General features: G+C 48.6%; 1 protein-coding gene across 1 annotated transcript in view; it reads left to right on the forward strand.

Moving 5' to 3' along the window:
* ubr2 (ubiquitin protein ligase E3 component n-recognin 2) overlaps nt 1–19,136 on the forward strand; it is a gene marked incomplete at its 5' end in the record, with an annotated part of 209,586 nt that overhangs the window by 57,430 nt on the left and 133,020 nt on the right. Inside the window, 3 exon segments of the mRNA XM_083650803.1 lie at nt 11,181–11,309; nt 12,797–12,980; nt 17,539–17,600. Of these exon segments, the coding sequence (XP_083506929.1) occupies nt 11,181–11,309; nt 12,797–12,980; nt 17,539–17,600 (375 nt within the window).

Consider the following 19,136-nt stretch of genomic DNA (forward strand, 5'->3'; position numbering starts at 1 on the left):
GACTGGCCCGCGTCAAGCAGGCTCTGAAGAAAACAGAGAACTGGTCGCACACTGCAGTTCACTGGATCCACACCTTTACTTGTGCACCAACGCGAAAAGACCCGCCACTTGTACGCGTACTGAGTGCGGGTCGAAGCAGCCCTAGCACTCTGAATAGTGCGTACCACATTATCGGGCAAACCCTGTGCTAGCAACTGGTCCCGTTCAGGAGCCAGACTGCTAGCTTCCACCTGCCTGGGGAGGGGTGGAACACCTCCCCCTCCGCCTGGGATAGGAGATCGGTCCTCACCGGCAACGCCCAAGGCGGGCCCTGCGCCAGGGAGACCAGGTCCGCAAACCATGTCTGCCTGGGCCAGAACGGAGCCACTAGAACGAGCCGGAGGCGCTGTTCCTTCACCCTGTCCAGCACCTGACGGATCAGGGGGATCGGTGGAAACGCATAGAGCCCCTCCCGTGGCCACATGTTCGCCAACGCGTCGTGTCCCAACGGGGGATTGTCCTCCTGGATCGAGAACCACAATGGGCAGTGCGTCGCACACCGCGATGCGAAGAGATCGACGCGGGCACGACTGAACCTGGCCCAAATCTGTTCCACCACCTGAGGGTGGAGGCACCACTCCGTATGACGGGGGTAGCCTCGAGACAGCAGGTCGGCGCCGTAATTCAGCCGTCCCGGCAGATAGACCGTCGACACTGACAGGAGACGGGGATACGCCCACAGGTGAATCCCCGCCGCCAACTGGTTCAGCGCCTTCGACCGCACACCGCCCTGTTTGTTCAGGTGGGCGATCGCCGCCATGTTGTCCGAGCGAATCAGCACATGGCGTCCATGTATGATCCGCTGGAAGTGAAGCAGCGCCAGGCGAATCGCCTCCAGCTCTAGCACGTTTATGTGGCGAAGCTCCTGAGCCTCCCACCGGCCGTTTGCCGACAAATGCCCGCACACCGCACCCCAACCCCAGAGGGAGGCGTCGGTGCGAATCACTAACCTGAGCGGGACCGGGCCCAATCGAGTGCCCCTCGAGAGGTAACGGGGGTCCGCCCATATGACCAACGCCTGGCGGGCCTGACCTGTCAGAGGAACCCTGCGATGACGGTCCCTGGCCGGATCCATGCGTAACCCGAGGAACCAGATTTGGAACGGACGCATGTGTAGCCTCCCCAGCGGGAGCACATGCAGTGCCGAGGCCATCAGGCCCAACATGACGGTGCACTGATGCACTGACACCGAGGAGTAAAGACTTAATGTCCTTACTGTCCGCACCGTGCGAGCCTGTCGCTCCGGCGAAAGGCGGGCTTGCATGGCCCTGGAGTTCAACTCGAGCCCCAGGAAGGTAGCTGTCTGCTCTGGGGCGAGGCAACTCTTTTTCCAGTTCACCAAGAACCCTAAGGTTTGTAGGTGATTGGTCACCACCCTGGTATGTTTCGTGGCACCAGCCCTCGAGTCTGCCTCAATAAGAGCGTCGGCAAGATAAAGGAAGATGCAAATCCCCCTCGCGCGGAGGGGGGTCAAGGCCGTCTCCACGCATGCCATGAAGGTTCGCTGGCTCAAAGACATGCCGAAAGGCAAGACACATAACTCGTAAGCCTTCCCTAGGAAGGAGAAGCTCAGGTATTTCCTGTGCCTCTTGACCACGTGGACATGGAAGAATGCATCTTTCAGATCCACGGAAGTAAAGAAGTCCCCCTGTCTCAACGCGTTGAACAGGTGGGAAAAGGAGAGCATTCGGAACGGGAGCTTCCTCAACGTCTTGTTGAGACGCCGAAGGTCCAGAATTGGACGCATGGAGCCGTCCTTTTTGGGCACGACAAAGTACCTGTGGTAGAAACCCGAGCGCACCTCCGCCTCGGGAACCGAGCAGATCGCCCCTTTGGCGAGGAGCGAAATAACCTCCTTGTGGAGTATGTCCATGGACTCCCCTTCCACGACCGTATCGTGGGTCCCGTCGAACCCGGGCGGGGGCCTGGCAAATTGGAGGGCGTATCCCTTCTGGAGGGTACGCCGCAACCATGGGGACGGGGAACACAGACGTTCCCAGGCATCGAGCCTGCTGGACAGAGATGGTCTCTTGAGGCCGAAGGGGGCGGAGCCCGCCCCCTTGGCCATGAGGAAATTGTTGGGTACCGGGTTCTGGCCCGGTATCTTGGTTGGGGAAGAAAATGGGGGGGGGGCAGGGCAGAAAAGGCTATGCCCCCCTGCCGGTTTTTTACGCGGGCTCCGCCTACTGACGTGCCCTGTGAGCGTGTTGAACCGACGAGACCCCCCCGCCGTGCGGCTTTCGCAGGCTGGGGGGACCAAGGAGGCAAGGCTCTCTTTCGACCACCGCGCGCGGACTTCTCCGCTCGTGTGGTCCCCCGGAGAGCTCCCGACCAACAATGTGCGCCTGGCACCAGTGATGGTGGGCTTGTCCTGGGGGCAAGCCCACCGGTGGGTATGAGACCCTGGGAGAGCTCCCGACCGAACTCGGGCCGTGGGCACCGAGGACGGTGGGCTTGTCCCTATAGCTACAAGCCGAAGGCTGGCCCTGAAGCGAAGCCTTGGCGAGCTGCCGTCCCCGCCGGGCGTAAGGCACCGGTGAGTGACGGTTTGGGTAGGCCCTTGCTGAGTCCCGGCCCGAAGTTGAGCGCTGAGCTCCAACGACGGTGGGCTCATAGCCCCCCCCCTTCCCCCGGGAGGAGACTAAGTGTGGGACTGGTCACCCGTTCCCCGGGCACCGCCCCGCTTAGGGGGGCGGGGGCCGCGTACCCTGGCCTGCCGTGGGACCCAGGAGGAGCCCACTGCGGCTGGGTGGGGCGCGTCCAACAGAGGTGCCTTAGGTGGGGCCCGTACCCGTGGGCGTGGGGCGGTACGCGGCGCTGGAGGCCCCGGAGGGTGACTCTGTGAGCGCGAGCTTATCCCCCCCTTCTAACGCTGACCAAGGAGCCATGCCCGCGCAGAGCGGCTTGGCCTCCTGAGGCTTGTCCCATCCCGTCTTCACCGCGCGAACCACGTCTATACAGACGGGTAAGAGGGGCTTCGGGCGGGGCGCCTGTGGTGCCTGGTGCGGCTGGAAGTAACACCCCAGCAGCACTGACTCGGGGGGCGGGGGTGGTTCGGCCCGAGCGATGCCGAGCTTCGCTGCGGCCCTAGCCATCACCCCTTGAAACTGCCTCTGGTAGGGCTCGTTGACGCTCGTCTCTGAGCGGGCCCCTGCCAGAGAGGTGACAGTGGTTGCACCGTCCCAGTCCTCCCCGCCTGACATCTCCTCTTGGGGGGTGTCTAGGGGGGGGGGGGGGGGGGCGACTATGGGGTCGTAAGGGAAGAGCCCACCCCGTTCTAACACGGGATCGATGGGCTCATCCCCCCAACTCAGAACGGAGCTTCGCTGCGTCTGCTGCTCAGGTTGGACGGGAGAGACCTGCTCGTCAGGTATCTCCCCTTCGACCGAATGGTCTGACCCAGCGGTAGCGCCTCCCTCGGGAGGTGCATGGCTGAGGGTTGGTCCCACCTGGACAAAGAGCAAGGCTCTCTCGCGCAGGTCGCCCAGGGCGAAGCCGTTGCAGGTCTGACAGAAGTCAGCCTTCAGCAGGGCATCTGTAGCGTGGTTGTGCCCGAGGCAAAACACACACTCCCTGTGACGGTCGAAACTCGCCAGAGTAGCGTCACAGCTAACACAGGTTCTAACTGTCCCCCCCTTTCTCATGGTAGCCGATCGGTCCATGCGCGAGTTCAGCGAAGCTAACTCGCAACAAGCCCGCCGACTGAACCAGGAATTAGCGGGAGTGCACCGCGTAAGCTTTAACTTTTAACAGTAGCTTACAACGGTGAAGATAGCTGGGATGCTACAAGCTAGTCAAAGCTAACTGCACTAAGCAACTAGCTAACTACCTGTCTAGCGCCACTCCAGCCGGAGTAACGCACGCGCTTTGACAACAAAGCCGGCGCCTAAAACACAAGCACACGGAAGCTAACCACACGGGTGCAAGCTAGGCTATACGCAAGAACCAGGCTAGCTAGCCTATTGTTCTAGTGCTACACTGTAAGCTAACAGCACGTATGCAACCTAGCCTAACAGTTTTGAGCGCGGACCTAAGTCAGCCCTCAAACGATAACGCTGCCCCAGCCGGGGGAGCGAAGCACAGCTACACGGCGGCAGCAATAAACCACTACACGGCGGTAGCAAGCACAGCTACACGGCGGTAGCAATAAACAGTTAACTAAGGAAGATACTCTTAGCTTTTAGATGAGTTGTTCCGACGCCGCCGGTGGAGAGAACAGGATCGGGTCCCCGAAGCCTGCTTTTACCTCGTTCCACGCAAACCTCTTAAGGTGGGCAATAAGACGGAACGAGCCTAGTATCTAAAGCTATGTGAGAGAGCTAACTCAGAGTTAACCGCGGAGCTATCGAAAACACGTCTTCTCAGTGGCTGGAAGAAACGTAGAGTGGCGGATCCTGGGGCTGACAGGACGTGACGTAGTCACGTGGGTGAGGTGGGTGGCCAAGTCAGCCCCAGGGGGGCACCACGCCACCTATGGGTGGGTGGTCGGTTTTAATGAAAAGTAATTTTGGAGCAAAATGACAGTCTTCCATAGTGCTGCTATGCAGCGTTGTAGGCACTAGTGAGAGCTTGAGTTCGAAACAAAGTAAAACCGACATGTCAAAACAGACATCCCTTGCTAGGCCAGTCCTTTTTTTAATCGAGATCATGCAACAAGTAGCCTACTTCAGCCGAGGGTAGCAAGACGGCAGCAAAGAAACAGAAGCGTGTCTGCCGCCGTCAAAAGCGAAAGCGACCCGACGTTAGGCTGTCAATTTAGCGGAGGTCAAATTTTTTGCATTTTGTCGGCCGAATCAATCAATCAATCAATGGCTCGTGCTTGTTGCCCGACGCTCGTATGATGAGGAGATTAATCAAAATGCTTACCACAAATAAAGCCACATGGGAGCCGAGGACGAGTGCAGGAGAGCTGACGCAGGTGCCGCCAGGTGTGGAGTGGGAGAGATTAAGGTGCGTAGCCTATTGCTGGAGATTCAAGTTGTGTGCTGTCTGCACTCTGCACTGACACTGTTGCACTTATTACTTTTAGCTAACGCTATGTTGTTTTTTCATCAAGGCAATGTCCAGAAGATATGGGTTCATGAGTGTCTGCAAATGCAGATAGATACGCTATAGGAGCATGCATGCATCTTGTCTGTTTCAATAACGAAAGCGTCCTTACCGAGAACGATGTGCCGACCAATTCAATATTCTTGCTGCGAAATCGGCCTCTTAATGACAACACTGGAATAAATATGATCGACTATAGAGGCTATAAAGAATAGACTATAGAGAAATAAATTGATTCGTTTATTTAGGAAACAATTATTTTATAACATCCTTTTTTTAATAGTGGCTGGTAAATATTCGATACGGCCGAAATTTTGGAACGTTAGCAGCTGCACTGGCCGTCTAGCGGAATCCCTGGTCCAATGGTTGCTGTAAACATCTCAGCATTTTTCAGCATGTTGAAACGCTGTTTCTCTGCTCTCTGGCCCGCTGTTTTCAGTACAATCCTGCACCGGACAGGCGGACACCGCCGTTTACATGTCTCAGTGGTTGTCATGCACGCACACACTTACATGGTATTTACTCGTTAGCTTAGCTGTCCAGTTAGCTTCCATTTTGGCAGTTTTCTCTGTCTGTTTTCCAATCCAGAGGGCATCCACTTTCTTCACTGGTGGTAGCTCAAACAATGATATGCGGTAGGAAATGGGCGTTTACTTCGATGTGCAAGCGAAACACTGCGGACTGACTGGCTGTTGTCATGCACGAAGTAACAAGAACAAATTTAAGACCTATGTAAACAAAATGCAATACTTTTAAGGCAGTGATCTCTCGCAGCCAAGGCTGCTCCCGGTTGCCAGGCATTTCTGATTGGCTTAGAGTACCGCAGCGTCCCACCCAAAGGCTTGCTGCGTATTCTGATTGGCTGAGTACCACAGCGTCCCACCCAAAGCCTTGCTACGTGTTCTGATTGGCTGAGTACCGCAGCGTCCCACCCAAAGCCTTGCTACGTGTTCTGATTGGCTGAGTACCACAGCGTCCCACCCAAAGCCTTGCTACGTGTTCTGATTGGCTGAGTACCACAGCGTCCCACCCAAAGCCTTGCTACGTGTTCTGATTGGCTGAGTACCGCAGCGTACCACCCAAAGGCTTGCTAGGTGTTCTGATCGGCTGAGTACCGCAGCGTCCCACCCAAAGCCTTGCTACGTGTTCTGATTGGCTGAGTACCACAGCGCCCCACCCAAAGCCTTGCTACGTGTTCTGATTGGCTGAGTACCGCAGCGTCCCACCCAAAGCCTTGCTACGTGTTCTGATTGGCTGAGTACCGCAGCGTCCCACCCAAAGCCTTGCTGCGTGTCCTGGGATTGGCGTGCAGCTCACATCACTCAACAGAAGTGGCACGCAAGGTTTGGCCTGGACAAAGGCAAATGTAGCATTGCGCATTGCTGCACTGGCCCACAAAGGGCTGAGAGAGCGAGTAGAGGCGACAGGGTTTGACACAACACAAAGGACTGGCAGACTACCTTAGCTACGTTACTGTAATATGAATAGTGCAATCTTAAACACATGTGCACATAGCTAGGTGGCCGTCAATCTGGCAATGTTACATGATGATAAAGCTAGGCTAGCTGTCTTGATGAGCGATGTAGGCTCCAGGTTCCAGTGTTGGTCTGGGCTGCTAACGTTATAGGAGCATCTGTCCTGTCTGAATAGCTCTTGGTAACTATCTCCCAAGATCTGATAATACATAAAGTATAATATGTATGTATGCATGTATACTAGAGATGGTATGAAAATTTCACATCACGATTTTCGTGACCAAAATGATCATGGTTATCGTATTATCACGATATTAGTAAAAAATTGCTGAAAATGTTCAAAAAGTACCGTAAATTCCGGACTATAAGACGCACCGGTCTATAAGCCGCGGGACCAAAATTGACTATTTTTTTCTTCTATAAGCCGCACCGGTCTATAAGCCGCGGGTGTTTTGATGTTTAATTACCATATGAAAGGGTTCGTGCACAGAGAGGAATGTCGGGAAAGCGATGGCTGTTTGGGGAAGCTCCCATTTATTAACATTTCAACAAAACAAAACAAAAGTCAGGTCACTAATCCCCAGACAAAATCACACAACAATAGGCTATATGTGCAGCAAACCTGTAACCAGAGAAGTCAAGTCACTAATCCTCGTCTTCCTCTTCTTCCTGCGTACTGAAACCACCAAAGTCCTCATCTTCAGTGTCGGAAACGAACAGGTTCAGGGTGGCTTCGTCAACCACTCTCCTCTCTCCTTCATTGTCACTCAAAACCAACGAACTCCTCTTCATCACTGTCGGCATCGAACAGCCTCTGAAGCCTCTGACGGCCCTCAGCGCCAGCTGTGGCGGCGTCATCCTCTTCATCCCGCAGCAGTCCAGCGTTTTGGAACCCGTTGGTGATTGTGGATGTTTTCACACTCCTATAATATTCCGTGCTGAGACAGTTCCTCCTGCTGCACCGTCCAACGCCTCACCATTGACTCATCGATGCCCAGGTTACGCGCGGCTGCTCTGTTTCCCTCTTTTAATGCGAGATTGACTGCTTTCAACTTGAAAGCTGCGTCGTGTGAATTTCTGCGTACCTTCCCCATGGTAAGTGAGAGTGTTGCTTCTACTGCTCGTTCTCATGCTGTCGAGAACGAGCAAAGCTTTTTTTTGGTGAAAGAATCCTCCAGGGCGCTTCTTGTTAACAGTCCGAGTGAGTGGCAGGTCGAACGTCAAAGGCACTTCATCCATATTTATGATCTGCTCCGGTTCGATGGAATATTCCTTGATCTTCCTTTGTGTGAATTCGCCGAAGTTTGTGATTTTCTCCTGGTAGTCGGGGGAGGGAGTTGATGGCCGAGTGGCCGTTTGCTTACCGTAATTACCATATGTAAGTGGTCACGCACAGAGGGGATTGTCGGGAAAGAGATGGCTGTTTGAGGAAGCTCCCATTTACCGTATTACCGTAACATTTCAACAAAACAACATAACACAACACCACCGTTGTTTATTTTTACAGTGCACACAGTGTCCGCGGTGTGGTGAAAAGAGGGCAAGAGAGGAAATTAAAACAGAAGTGGATTTATAGTTAGAAAGAGTGCTTAAAAAAGAGAGATTTTATTTGTATTTTTTTTTTTTTTTCTGAAAAAATCCATAGATAAGACGCACCGTTATATAAGCCGCAGGGGCCAAAAAACGGGAAAAAAGCCGCGGCTTATAGTCCGGAATTTACGGTACTGAGAGACTCACTGAAATCAGTTTGTTTTATATTGAAAACTCAGACCCAAAAAGGATGAATACACTCACTGAAATCATTTCTCCAAGGCTTTGCATCTGGGAGACTGTTGCCAACTTTGGTTGATGATGGACAGTATTTACCATGTTTTTCAAAGCACTGTAATCACGGTACCACGGTAATCACGGTACCACGGTTTTAATGATAATGAAAATCTGAAATGTCACAACATGTACATGGAGCTTTCTCGCTCTGTGTTTTGTTGACTTTGAACGGCGATATCGATACCGATGCTATTGCACCCAGAGGCGGCACCGTTTCCCCAATAGCAAAACTTGGAAAAGTTGCTGAATGGGGCTTTAAAAGCCTAATGTATACACATACTTACATACCCTTATCTATCTATAGATGGTTTTAACTTGACAACAATATCAAACTGTCACAACCCACCTGAATATCCGGTTTACTTACTGTATACATAGCTGAGTGCAGGCTATGCAGCTCATATTAAATTTTAACGTTAGGTTGTGTATCTAGTTACTATAAGTCACCATGACTAATGGGAGCTTACAGTAACGTTATTCTGGCTAGCTAACGTTCGCCGGCTAACTAGCTAACGCTAGCCAGATTACCTTATAGCAAGTAGACTCACTGGACATTTTTCCTCAATGAAGATTGTTCTATTGGACTATATGAAAGTTACCAAACATACCAATGATGACTTACCATACACGTCATACTTCCACTGACCTGCTGAGGTGCTGCCCCTATCTGCCCCGGTAAACGTTGGCTGTCTGGCAGGCTGCTACTAGCGTTAGGGCCGCAGACAGATGAAACAAAACAAAAAACAAAACATCCGAGCACTCCCTGTAAATACGTCACAGCTTTGGGTTCAAGATATCAAAATAAAAACATAAAAACTAAAACGACCCCAGAAGTCACTGTAGTGTGTAAGTTTATTGTTTTGAAAATCTAGTTCCTACATCATTTTCCTACACATTGACTCACTGGGGTCATATCCGTGTATGCCCGGATTTGGAAGGTACCGTTGCTCTGATCGGCTCCAAACTTTGCCAAAACACTTTTCAAGGGTCTGGCATGAAACCTGTGTGTGGGGCGGGGGGGGGGGGGGATTGCCTCCAAACCTAGGGGAGCCCCCTTACGGGGACCTGACAGAGTGCAATGGCGAGTGTCATGAAATTTGGAAACGTGCATAGTCATAATGCCACCTACTGGCAACACAAAAAGCGGTTTATCTTGAGAAACGTTATCCGATCGACTTCAAACATAGGGAGTGCGCTACTGGCAACCCGACAGTGCCATGCCAATTCAAGATTCAAGATTCAAGATTCAAGATTTTTATTGTCACTCCATGGTACAAGTATCACGTGTGAAATTCTTGTGCTGTGGACTCCGTTTACAACATAGTGCAAATAGTACAAATATAACAGGGCATATGGGTGCAAAAACAACAAGAGACACAACAAGCATAAGGCAGTATAGTGATAAGACAAGTCAGAGACAGTGGCATATTCACTGCACATAGGTGCACGTGTCGGGTGCATACTTTAGACGTGCTTAAACATTAAAAATTCTGCGTATTTGACATACAGGTGCAAATAACATATTCCTTATTAAACATACAATTAAACTCGGCATTTTAAATTCGGCGTATTTGACATACAGGTGCAAATAGCATATTCCTTATTAAACATACAATTAAACGTTAGACATACGTAATGGTAGCAGCTACAGTACGGTACAGTGCGGCTACTACACTATTTGTGTACAGTATGTTAAGGAGTCTCGTGGCCTGCGGGAAGAAACTGTTCCTCAAGCGATTTGTGCGTGCTTTCGGAACCCTGTATCTTCTCCCTGAGGGTAGCAGGGAGAACAGGCTGTTGTGGGGATGGTTTGTGTCTTTGATGATCTTCAGGGACCTCCTGAGGCACCGCTGTTTATACAGGCTGTCAGACACGTGCATAGCAGGGTGGGACTTTCGTCATTTTAGGGGCAAGGCCATCTGGCCTTCGGCATCACACATTTTTTTAGGGCACAAGGCCACATGCCAGGGCACAAAGGCAATTGCTCCATTGACATCATGAAGAGTGATTTTTTTTCTGAAATGTGTGTTAAAATGAGCCAATGACACATCCTTTGCATAGGGCAGGCTACATTAAACTGAGACCACTGACGCTTTTAAAGCAACTGGGAACGGGAAGTGAAGAAGTCATTCAGTAGGAAGGTTTTGTTTGCTAGTGACCTAGCATTTAGCAGGGCCAAGCAAAGAGTTTGCTCCATGGTTAGCCGGACGATTTTAGTTTCACGCACTACTTACTGCAGCCACTTCTGGGGTTACGGCAGCCAATCAGCGTTGAGCAGCAAGCGACTGTCGAGTTGGGATATTTCATCTCGGGCAACGAGCAAATTTTCGCCCTATCGCTCTGTCGCTGTCGCTCGGACGCCCATCGATTTTTCTCCCGGGCGAATATACGCTCAATCGCTCATTTGCATTGACTTTGTATGTAAACTCGATACCAGCAAAAAACTTGTTATAGGTCGATGTGAACGCACCTTTAGGGATCTCAGGGCATCACGGCCAGAGGCAGGGGCAACGCAGGCCATGGCCTGATGGCCTCTGTGTAATTCCCATCCTGGTGCATAGTCATAGTATCACCTACTGGCATCACAAAAAATGGTTTATGTCTAGAACCGTTTGGTCACACGCTGATGACGCATCGTCTCCAGAGTATCCACCCTAGAAATGAGTACGCTAGTACAGTCTATGGTTGATAGAAAGCATCACCCTGTCGGCCTGTCTGTCTCACTCTGTCTCTCTTTCTCTCTCTCTCTCTCTCTCTGTCTCTCTGTCTGCCTGTGTATCTTTCTCTCAGGGCATGGACCCAGTGGTGAGACAGGTGGGGCAGCATATAGAGATGGAGCCTGAGTGGGAGGCGGCCTTCACTCTGCAGATGAAGCTCACGCACATCATCTCCATGCTGCAGGAGTGGTGTGCGACTGACGTGAGACACATACACACACACACACACACACGCATGCATGCAGACACACACGCACTCACACACACGCACACTAGAGCTGGACTCGGGCTGCATTTTTCTGTCTGAACCGGTACTGTGCCGGAGACAGTATTAGTTGAGCCTGGCCCGAGTTCGACAGGCGTTCAGTTTATTCTCTTAACTTTTTTCTTTTTCTTGCAGTGATTGATTCATTGATTTATTTTATTTATGGTTATAGAAGACAACAAAATCCAAGGGATGACATGTAAAAGGGTTAGGGTTATTTTTGTAACTACTGTATTTTGACGTCCTTATCTGTGTATGCACACCTATACCTGGTAACTCTGATTGGATTATTGAATGTAGTTCCGGTTTGATTATATTTATACGCCATTTCCGCCTGACTCAGCACAACGTTGATGAAGGCTACCTGCTGAAATGCGTACGTTGTTGCTGTGCTGTACAATACCTTATTAAACGCGTAAAGGACATTCGTGAGTGCTGGCCTTTTCTCCTTTTTAAACACTTATTTCCAACATGGTCCCTGGTCTTATAAAAACAGGACATACAGTAATACATAACATCATATCAACAATCAAGAATAAATATAACAAGAGATACAAACCAACACAAGTTCAAAAACCATTTCAACAAAAGGCTCAACACATTACTCTAGCTTACTCAGCAAGCATTTTTTCTGAAGGGTTTTAAAACATTCAGATAATTTGCAAGCTTTTAATTAGGAATCTTTTTACTGGATCTGTAGCTTATGTCTACTAACCACTCTGCAATCACGGTAAAACTACTGTATTGGTGTATAAGGCAACTGGCCTGCTTATGTTTTTTCTAGCTGGGAATACTTTGCGTTACGTTGTCGTTCTGCTGTAGTGGGCTGGTGCCAGGACTGCTTGTCCAACAGATCCATGAAATAGTTAATCTGTGCACAGAGTCTCTCTGACAGTGAAATGTCCCAATCAGAAGAGCTTGCTGTCTTATACCCAGAATAGAACCTGTGATTGTCCATGAAGTCAGAGGACTTCAGTTGTCTCTGGATTTTAACCTTCACCCAGTGCACAGATGGCTGGGGAGAATACAATCCTATCTGCTTTCCTCTCTCACACCAAAGTGTCAGATGCACGTACACTGGAGATGACCGATGATGCCTGGGGTGTTATGGCAGAGCTCCTACCTGTGCTGCACTCACTGAAATGTGCTACTACTGCATTGAGTGGAGAATCTGGGGTATCTCTCTCCATTGTTTATGTGCTTACAGCAGCTCTTACTTTATTATAATAAAATTGCCTAGGTGGACGGGCGGGCGGTTGGGCGGTGTCAGTCACGATTTGCATCACGTTTTGTGTCACGAAAGCCGCAGGCCCGATGTCACTTTCGTCGAATAGTTCACATCGAATTTCGATGGGTTCACAACTAATCTTTGTGTCTCTGGCCCCCCTCTACTGTATGTGTGTGTGTGCGCATGTGTCTATCAGGAGTGTGTGTTGATAGAAGCCTATAGGAAGTGCCTGTGTGCGTTGGGGGCATGTCACAGTGGCCTGTCAGACGGAGAGCAGCCAATCAGCTTGAGCCTGGCCGGTCACAGCGTGGACACCTTCAGATACCAAGTGTCTCAAGACAAGGTGTCCATCCACCTGCCTGTCTGTAGGCTGCTGGCAGGTACACACATGCACGCAAGCACACACACACATGCACACACACACACACACACACACACACACACACACACACACACACACACACACACACCTGTCTGTAGGCTGCTGGCAGGTACACACACACACCTGTCTGTAGTCTCCTGGCAGGTACACACACCTGTCTGTAGGCTGCTGGCAGGTACGCACACCTGTCTGTAGGTTCCTGGCAGGTACACACACCTGTCTGTAGGTTCCTGGCAGGTACACACACCTGTCTGTAGGTTCCTGGCAGGTACACACACCTGTCTGTAGGTTCCTGGCAGGTACACACACCTGTCTGTAGGTTCCTGGCAGGTACACACACCTGTCTGTAGGTTCCTGGCAGGTACACACACCTGTCTGTAGGTTCCTGGCAGGTACGCACACCTGTCTGTAGGCTGCTGGCAGGTACACACACCTGTCTGTAGGTTCCTGGCAGGTACGCACACCTGTATGTAGGCTGCTGGCAGGTACACACACCTGTCTGTAGGTTCCTGGCAGGTACGCACACCTGTATGTAGGCTGCTGGCAGGTACACACACCTGTCTGTAGGTTCCTGGCAGGTACGCACACCTGTATGTAGGCTGCTGGCAGGTACGCACACCTGTATGTAGGCTGCTGGCAGGTACACACACCTGTCTGTAGGTTCCTGGCAGGTACACACACCTGTCTGTAGGCTGCTGGCAGGTACACACACCTGTCTGTAGGTTCCTGGCAGGTACGCACACCTGTATGTAGGCTGCTGGCAGGTACGCACACAAACACCTGTATGTAGGCTGCTGGCAGGTACGCACACAAACACCTGTATGTAGGCTGCTGATAGGGACACACGCACATGCCTGTAGGCAGGGCTGGACAGTGCGAGCATTTCACTCGCATTGCTGCTAAAAATAGAACAGTGTGAAATGTAAAATGCAATGGGGGCACATGTGTCAACTTGGAAACATGACCACAGCATAGCAAGGCATTGCTCAATAATGGGTTGTTTTTCAAGTAGGACTTGAAGGCAGCACTACGCGGAACCAATGGTGTCTGTTGAAAAGAAGCATGTGATCCACTCTTCAAGGGACGCCCAGGGCCCTGTTTAGAAGACCGACAGAGCCACACAAAGTGTCTGTAACATTACGTGTTAGCAAGTTAGCTGGCTGGCAAGACAAGAGTCACATAAACAGATGGAATTGAAATGTGTCAGACAGGGATTCTGCTAGGCTTTTTTCTGGCCGGCCAATGCAGCCGGTATCATTTCAGAATTCCGGCCTTATACACGGTTTTCACCAGTGCGCAACCCCACAGCACTTCCTGCAGAAATATTCACTTGACATCGTTACTTTTGTTTTCGCCGCTCAGCTGTATAGACGGTTTTCACGGAATGGTCAGTCCTGCACTTGAATGTTTTTTTTTTTTTTATGTCCATAGCAAACACTGCAACAGGAAGTGAGCGGGGTTCAATTTAGAATGTTTTTGTTGTCAAGTTAAAACAGTCTATAAAATATTTACCGGCCCAGTCAAAATGTATTGAAAAAAGATCCATGTAATCATTTTTTAAATACATAACATATTTTTAGCAAACAAAATCTTCATTTTGAAATCATTTTTGTTGGCGTTTATTTCAAAGTAATTATCTATGCAGTATGCACTGCGGTCTGTGCTTGCAGTGCAAAAGGAGCGAGGTGAGCCTCACCGCTCGTTAATTAATTAATATTCAGATTCAGATTCAGATTCATTTATTTAAAGAATGGGACTTTACACATTAATGAACAGTACAGCCGTACAGTAAATATGCCAGGTTATAGCCCAAGGGCTAGTTTCCACCTGTAGTCCCATGGCAGGTTGATGTAATCATGAAAGCGAAAAAAAAATTAATAGTACAAAAAAGATTAATAGTACAGAAGGTTAGTAAAACCAAAAATGATTAAAACACACACAATTAATAGTACCAAAAAGTTAATAGTACAAAAGGTTAGTAAAACCTAAAATGAATAAAACACACAGAGCATGCAGCAAAACATGGCAGATGATATGTTAAGTATGTTAAGTGTGATCACATTGTTGGTTTGATCTGAGCCATATTTTCAACTGGCCTTTGAAAGTGGCGAGACTAGGGCATTCTCTAATAGAGGGAGGTAGATTATTCCAGAGGGTGCTTCCCATATAGGATAAGTTCTTCTGGCTAATATGGTTCGGCCAAGGCTATGATGCAATCATCCAAGAAATATGTTTTATGGATATAAGGGCGTCTTTACTCGACTTGGTGGCTTTATCAGTGTGCTGTTTCATGGCACTTTGCTGTCCTGTTAAATGAGCAGCTGATGTGTGGTACTGTGCTCAGTAAGTGCAGATGCTTCAGATTGATAGAGTCTTTGGTGAAGCAGTTTTTCTTACCCACCTTTTCACAGATGGTGCAGAACATTTGATATTTTCCGTCCACATTTTCACGTCTAACGCATGAGAACTTCTCCTGCCATTCTGGGTTCAATCTTTTGTCTCGTTTAGCCTTTAGCCTTTAGGAGTAGCAGGAGCGTGACGCTATTCTGTCATCTTTCTGGCCTCGGCTGAAGTACTTGGACCATCATTACGTTTAAAAAAGAACTTGCCAAGCGATGTCTGCTTTGCCATTTCGATCTCGTCAAAGTGCTGTCGGCCGCCCGCGGGACTGTGAATGACGCGCTACAGTTAAAGTGACAGTGTCTGCTAGATTTGACCTTTTTTCACCAAACACTCCACATAACAGCAAGGCAGGAAAAAAAATAGGCTACTATATAAATATAAGTCGATATTTAAGTTGTAGCCTATTGGCAACATCACTTAGGCTATAGATCACACAATATTAGGCTAGTAAGTTTATATAAGGAATTTATTTATTTGGCATATTTCCAACCGGCCAATTGAGCCTGCGACCTGTTAATTTACCCACGGGAACAAATACTGGCTAAAAGCCGGCAATTGCTAACGGAATCCCTGGTGTCAGACGATGGATTTGTACACGGCAGATAAAGCTACAGATGCAGCAGACATTAGTTATGGCTAGCTTTAGCTGGCTTGCATGAATGCCATCGCTGGTTAGCATCTAATGCATTCATCTAATGTTAGCATTAGCAACCCAAACGTTAGTGAGCATCCCTCGCGCTAACGTTATCTTCAAAAATACTTGTTGAAATCTGACTAAGGTTATGCTGTCTTTTAGATAGACCATCTATAGCAGCTGTCTGAATAATGTTACACAGCTGTGGTTTTCAATAGTCTTTACTTCCTTTTTTCAAACTAATAGCAGGTAACATTAGCTGCATATTTAACACCCAGTATGTAACGTTAGTAGTCTGGTAACGCCATATCTCAGTAACACCTTCATGAAATTTCTTCACATTTGGCTCAAACGTCAAAGCCTGGACAGACCTGCATGTTGACTGCTCACCTGTTGGCGGAGGCATATAACCGCGGTGCGGTCATTCTAGTTTGGCCAAGACGTTTCCCCGAAAGGCAGCTGGCCGTCCCCGTTGAGAAGCAGACAGTAGACCTCCAGTTGTACATGGTGCAATAGCTACGAACAGTTACAGAGCGCATCTGGATCCGGAGGACTGTAGGGGCCTGTCGCTGTCCATCTGTGGTGGTGCTGAACCGTTCACCAATCGATGCATGTATACAGTGCCGTGCGCTGTTCTCGGTGCTGAAACATTTGAACAGGACTGGCAGCCTGTTTTTTCATCTTTTTCAGAATAAGCTTGTCTGTAAAGTGGCTTCACTGTATGCTTTCTTGGACATATTACTTGGCTCAATAAATAATAATAATAATGTGTTTTCGGAGAGGATAGGGGATGTATCAGTTATTTTACAGTCGTGACTTTTAAAATGACTATCAGAAGGGCCCACTGAGAATGGTCCGCCCCCTCTGGACTGAGAGTGTAGCTCCGTCCCTGAGGAATGCTCTTTCTGTAATCAGATTGAGACCCTGGCACATTTGTTTGTAGAATGCCCGCGGCTGTCAGCAGCACTTTTTGAACTCCTGGAAAGGTGGTTTCATGGGTTTGGAGAGGGCTTTTATTTTGGGGTGTTTTATTTTTGGCCCTAAATACAGTGCAAAAAAGAAGAGTGTCCATACACTGATGACCTTTCTGTCTGCTTCTGCCAAGTTGGCCATCTGGCTGACACGTAAGCATCGGACTCAGAATGCCGGCTGTCTGGAGCCGGTGTTGGTTCTGAAGGGACTACTGAAGGCCCGTTTGAGGGTGGAGTACGCCTTCTATAAGATGACGGACAATGTGCTGGCTTTCAGCAATGTATGGACGGTTGGGGGGGGGTTTGTGCTCTGTGGGGGGAGGATGAGGAGTTGTTTGTGAACTTCTGAGTGATACAGTTTTTGTGTGTAGTGGATAAAGTTGGTTTGTATTAGGTTTTTAATGGTTTAATAAAGGGAGTTTACCTTCTCTCCTTTTCTACTCTCTCCTTGTCTGTGCTCCTTCTCTCCTCTCCTTGTCTCCACTCCATCTCTTCTCTCCTTGTCTCCTCTCCTTCTCTCCTCTCCTTTCCTCCTCTCCTCTCCTCAGGTCTCCATGTCCTCCTCAGTAAGACGGAACTCGCCTCTCGCTTCCCGGAGCAGCTTCCACTGGTCAGTAACTATAGAGAGAGAGAGAGAGAGAGTGCGCTTGTGTGTGCATGTGCGTTAGGGCTGCCACGATTACTCGACTAGTCGCGATGACGTCGATGACCAAAATCGTGGCCGACATATTTGGTAATAGACGTCATCACATTTTTTTGGGGGGAGCTGAAAAAAAGAAAACATTTGTTTTGTTTCCCCAAAGCTACTGCCGGCGGTGCCAGCTACTCACTGGCTGGCCTGGCCTCCAGGCGTCTCCGTCCTGTCTTTGATGCACATGCGCAGTACCGGTCATCCGGGGAAAACGAGCTTTTCGCCCACAATATTGAAAAAAATTATGTGAAATGCCAAATCTGCAAAGCTGAACTCTCTTATCATGGCAGCATGAGTATGATGCGTGAGCATCTCAAAAGGAAGCACGTTGTGGCGGATGCAGACGATGATGGAGATGAAGCCCCGTCTCGGTAAGCTAATTAGCTTGTTAGCTCACTGCTAACGCTAGCTATTGGCTAACGATATTAACGTTAAAAGCCTTGCTGTAACATTATCATCATAGCGACGTTAAGATCATGTGTTGCTGACGGGAATTCTGGAAACCTCATTTTACTCAGCAGTTTGCACTCTACTTATGACATTTAAAAATGTGTTTGTTTTATTTTATTTTATTTGTTTATTTGGACGGGACAGTGCAAAATTAATGAACACAGAAACCACAGAACAGATAGTAAAACCTGGAACATAGTAAAAGTGTAAAAATTGCCGGATTTAGCACGAGGCTAATTTCCATCCGTTGTCCCCATAAAACATAAAACACAAAAAACATAGAGCGTAAAACGTAGAACATAATAAAAACATACATAGAACATGGGTAGCAGCAGTACACTCTAAAAAACTATGTAAAACATGAGTAGCAACAAAACACTCTAAAATACATGGCAGCAATTACTCTTAGAAAAATAAAAATACATAATAATAATACACACACGGGTTTGATGCCCGAGAAGACTGAAACAATTTATTTTTGTTGATATTTTGGTTGCATACATAGTGAATAGTTTTTGGTTCCATTTCCATTCCGCCTAGTAGTGCCCTAATTTTATTTTTGCATTATTCATTCAACGAATAGGACATTATTTCATTGCACTATACGTTTTCAATTTCAATGTGTACTATTTTGCAGTTTTGCAATTTGCACTATATTACATTTATTACATGCAAGTACATTGATGCCAGAAATAAATATGCTGCTACATGCTAAACTTTAAAGTTCATTAAAAGATTATTTTTGAGTGAATTATCATCTTAATTGTCTTTATTTTTAGTTGGCACATGCCATAAAACAACTTGAAGCTTAATTTAGAAGCTGATGATAGGTAAATCAGAGCGATTGAGTAATTGTGCGATAAGCTGCAATTTATGATCCAATTAGTCGACTAATCGTTATAATAATCGGTGACTAGTCAACTATCAAAATAATCGTTTGTGGCAGCCCTAGTGTGCGTGCGTGTATTCTGATGAAAAATGTACTGTATGTCAAGGCACCTGACT

The sequence above is a fragment of the Poromitra crassiceps genome (assembly GCF_964638095.1).
Source record: "Poromitra crassiceps genome assembly, chromosome: 14".
Classification (NCBI taxonomy): domain Eukaryota; kingdom Metazoa; phylum Chordata; class Actinopteri; order Beryciformes; family Melamphaidae; genus Poromitra; species Poromitra crassiceps.